The sequence below is a fragment of the Eurypyga helias genome, unplaced genomic scaffold, assembly GCF_000690775.1.
Source record: "Eurypyga helias isolate BGI_N326 unplaced genomic scaffold, ASM69077v1 scaffold5096, whole genome shotgun sequence".
NCBI lineage: Eukaryota > Metazoa > Chordata > Aves > Eurypygiformes > Eurypygidae > Eurypyga > Eurypyga helias.
In genome coordinates, this window is record NW_010254515.1 from 4,552 (window position 1) to 9,196 (window position 4,645).

General features: G+C 57.8%; 1 protein-coding gene across 1 annotated transcript in view; it reads right to left on the reverse strand.

Annotated features, from left to right (window-relative positions):
- LOC104510668 (zinc finger protein 609-like) overlaps positions 1-4,645 on the reverse strand; it is a gene marked incomplete at its 3' end in the record, with an annotated part of 15,620 nt that overhangs the window by 4,546 nt on the left and 6,429 nt on the right. The window contains 1 exon segment of the mRNA XM_010152993.1: positions 355-442. Coding sequence (XP_010151295.1) covers positions 355-442 — 88 coding nt within the window.

Consider the following 4,645-nt stretch of genomic DNA (forward strand, 5'->3'; position numbering starts at 1 on the left):
GGAGTGACGGCGGTACCTGGCTACACCGTCCTCCCTGCACGGTGGGACCCCCCTTCCTCCCCTCGTCGTCAATTCTGTAGGCTCATCCCCACCACTGACCAGTAACGAGGAACCAGAGAGCTCCGCTGGCAAATGCTCAACCGTCTCCAGGACAAGGCAGCCTGCGACCACCGGGGCAATGAGCCGCGGGAGCAGCTCACTTGGGCAAAAAGGAGACCCCGACCCCCTCGGGCAGCCCCAGGGGCGCAGGGCAGAGCGTGCTGGGTGCCACGGGAACTGTGGGGGGCTGGGTTTCCCCTCTGCGCCCGGGCGAAGGGGGCTGAGACGGCGCGGCCAGACCCCACCAGCTCTTACCGGGGAGGCGCCCAGTCGTGCTGCGTGCAGTCGAGCAGCGTCCCCACGTACGTCTTGTTCCTCCACGTGACGTTGACCACTAGCATACCTGTAAGGGAGGAGAGAGGGTCAGACAGGGCAAAGGTGTGACCCCCCATGGTGGCTTGCCCTCCCCTGGGCATCTGGGCAGAGGGTGAACTATCCCTCAAGAGAGGCAAGAGGAAGAGCTCAGCTCTAGGGCCAGAGGAAGGTGGACAAAGGGTCTTGGGCTCTCAGGAGGGGTGAGACTCTGACTCTGGGCTGGAGACCCCTGGTTCATCCTCTCTCTCAGCACGGCTCTGGACGGCGTCCACCCGACCTCTCCTCCTTGAGACGCTCAGTGCTCTTCCCTATTTTCATGGGGATGCTAAAACCAGCGATCCCCAAAGGGCTGCAGGATCTGGGGGTCCTGAAGATCCACGTTGGCTCCATGTGCACTCAGGTACAGTAAGGAGATCTCTGGGGACGCAGGGCTGGGAACCCCCCAGGGAAGACGCAGCCAGCCATCAGCAAGGCTGTGGTCCCCAACGGGGAGCTGCAGACCCCCGGCAGGGCTGTGACCCCCCTGCCACGCATGGCCGTGAGCCCCACAGCCCTCCAGAAGAGGCTGTTATTGCCACTAGATGGCAAGCTGAGCCCAGCATCCCCGTGTAGGTGACCACCCCTGGCAAGAAAACCCAACCTAGGGGGAACAACCCTTGTGCCCCCACTTCGATTTGCTCCTGCACCCCCTGGGACACCCATCAGCCCCGTATCTCTGCCTGGAAAACCATCCATGGAGCCACATCTCCTCCCATCGTCAAGCAAAGTCATCGGGCGTTCACAAAACTTGGCGGTTTCAGCTCTTTCACGCCAATTCAAGAAGAGAAGCAGCCTGGCTCACACCCGCGCTGAGGACACGGACCCTCGGCATCTCTTCTTGGAGATGGGGGTGTCGTTTGCAGCATCACTCAGCTTTGTGGATATTTCCTCCCTGCCGCGGACTGCTCTGATTACTGCAGAACTAATTTGACCGGGAGCGAAGTCCGTTGTGCCGAGCACATTTATCTGAGCAAGGTAAAACTCAGGAGATAGGAAACTCGTTCGCAAGGGTTGATGAGCGCAGCAAGATATACAGCCGCACGGCCCCGGGAGATGGATGGAGCCGAGGGAGCCCAGAGCAGCTGTGCCTGAAGCACGTTTATAAATCTCAGCCCGTATTCCCCGTTGTGCCGTGCCAGCAGCCAGCTGCAGGCTTTGGAGGGATAATATACAGAGCTCAGGTCTGACACGTGGGTCTCCGACGGAAAGAGAAATCTCCTGGAAAATGCTGGGTGCTGTGGTGGGAGAAGGTTACGGGAAGACACAGCACCAGCACACGGCCAAGAGCTACAGCCATCTCATCATGGTGAGCAGGAGAGGATGAGTTCTGCCTTCGGAGGAAGGTGCTGGGGACCTATCTTAACACGGATGTGGCCAGGATGCGATGCCGGAGGCAATGCGGAGTAGAAACAAGCATCGAAACCAGCTGCCAGGAGCCCAGAGCCTCACATGGGGAGAGAGGGGGAAGCTGATCCCAGGCATCCCAAGAAGGGTGTGCAGAGGGTGGTCTTCACCCCCTATACCTGCTAACATGGCTTTTTTTGGTAGGCAGGAACCTGTCCCCCCCGTCCTTAAAACCCAGGGAAGCTGCCAGCTGAGTCCCATGCCCCAGCCCAAACCAACCATCCCCAGGACACCTCCGTGGGGCTGCCGTGGGATGCTCCCAGGAGCTGCAGAGTGACCAAGCAGCAGCTGAGAGACCAGCAGCCCCAAACCAAACCCCATCCCAGGGGACCAGCTCATCCCTCCCAGCCACAGGGCTCAGAGGAGCAGCTCTCTCCACGCTCCCTTCTGCACAGCCAGCACCGGTTCAATCCCGCTTTGAAGCCAGCGAAGACCACGCGTGCCGCTGGAAGCTAATTGCACAACAAGCCACCGGAGTCACTGGAGTCTCCTGCGCATCCTGGGGCCAGTGTGCAATATCAGAAAGGACGTGCTGGCATTTTTTTTTTCCCCTGCCACCGCAATCACAGGAAGGAGATGAAAGACGAAGAGTCGAAGTGAGCCAGCACACAGCCATCCCACCCTGTTGGAGCATCAACCCTCCAACACACACCAGCCTATATTTAACCCACTGCAACCAATCATACCAAATCCCCTCCTAATCCTCCAACAATAACCCAGGACAATTTAAACCCTGGGGATAGATCCTAAGCAGCTTTTTTCACCCGTCGTGTCCCCCTCCCGCAGGAGGATGATGAGCAGGCACAGGCAGGGCAAGGGCAGGCAGCGAGGAGGCAATGCCCTCGCACCCACGAGGCTGGAGATGCACCAAGAGCCGGCAGCAATGCTTTTGCAGAGGAGGAATCCCACTCGGATAACTCCAGTCCCACCTGGTTTCACGGGAAGGTGACACCATGGATGCTCTTAAGCAATAAACACCAGCCAAATCTGGGTGCAAACCATTCAGCATCGCACCCCGGCAGGAAAACTAATAGTGGGTTGACGGTGCCAGGTTGCTGCCTAGGAAGATGCTCTACAAGATTATCCATTTTTACAGAATTAAGAGATGAAGGGAGATGGGGGATGCAAAAAACCCCACCATCTGGTCCTTCTATGCTTCCCTGCCCTCTAGCAGCAGAGCTGGGGCTTGGTGGGTGCACCCAGCTAGCAGGGAAGTGGGATGGACAAGGACAACGCTGCATGAAATCCTCCATCCTAACTCAGTCCTAAATTAGACCAGATTAAGCCTTCCTGATGGATAATCCCTGCTGGGGCACAGCCCTTCCACGTTAAAATGCAGGTGGTGGTGTCTGCTTGGAGACTGGGGCCATGGGCACCAGGAGCCATCACCCAGATGGCTTGGGGGGACCTGAGTCATATTTCTCCCCTTTGCAAAGAAGAAGCCCTCAAGCCCAATCAAAAACAACCCCAAACCCTGCTGAGAAACCAGGGTGCCAGCACCCACGGCGAGCAGGGATGCCCTCAGATCCACACACAGCCATTCCATCACGGCTCAGCATCACCCAGCTACGATGCTACTGAGCTGCCTGCAGCAAGGCCAGGTCCTCGAGCACCCTGGGGACCAGCCAGGCTGCTGGGAAGGGCTCCCCAACCCGTTGGAGAGCAAGGAGACACTGCCTCTCCAGCTGGAGAGGACATCCGTTGGGAGCTCTGATAGCTTTCCACTTATTTTGGGGTGCAGGTGACCTCCGCAAGGCAATGGGACAACAGCTGGTGGCATTTTCTACCCTGAGGAGAGGTAATTTTCCTGCAGGTTCGTAAACCAGCTCAGATCCAGGGTCAATATAATCCCACATCCCATCCACACCAGTGAGCAGGGATCCATCCTGCACCGATCCTGCTCTGGGTCACCACCAAGCCTCCAGCACCTGGAGGCATTCAAGGTCCTTCTCCCATTAATTCCTCTTCCAGCTGCATGATTTTTGGGATGTCCTTTCTTCCATTAACTCCTCCAGCTGCATCACTTTTGGGATGCTCCAGTTTTGGGATGTTCCTTCTTCCATGAACTCCTCCTCCAGCTGCATCACTTTTGGGATGCTCCTGCTGTGCCATAAGCCCTGCTCGTGTGCAGGGAGCCTGGCCTGACCCAAAGTTGTTGCATGGCCATCACACGAGAGCTCTGCTCCTGCTGCCAGGATTGCAGAGGACACTGTGGGGCAGGGGACAGCCAGCGCAAGGGCCAACTCAAGAGAGATCCCTCAGCAGTTACCACCACAGGCAAAACAGACTTGACTGGGGAAGTTAATTCAATTTATTCCCAATCAAATCAGAGTGGGATAATGAGAAATTAAAACCAATGTTAAAACACCTTCTCCTCACCCCTCCCTTCTTCCCAGGCTCTACTCTGCTCCTGATTTCTCCACCTCCTCCTTGGCAGGGGTGCAGGGGGATGGGGAATGGGGGTTGTGGTCAGTCTATCACACGCTGTCCCTGCTGCTCCTTCCTCCTCAGGGGAGGACTCCTCACACTCTGCGCCTGCTCCAGTGTGGGGTCCCTCCCACGGGAGACAGTCCTCCACAGATTTCTTCAGTTTGCATCCTTCCCAGGGGCTGTAGTTCTTCACAAACTGCTCCAGCGTGGATCCCTCCCACAGGGTGCCATCCTTCCGGAGCAGCCTGCTCCAGCTTGGGTCCCCCCAGGGTCACAGGTCCTGCCAGCAAACCTGCTTCAGCCTGGGCGCCTCTGCCCATGGGGCCACAGCTCCTGCCAGAAGCCTGCTCCAGGGCCG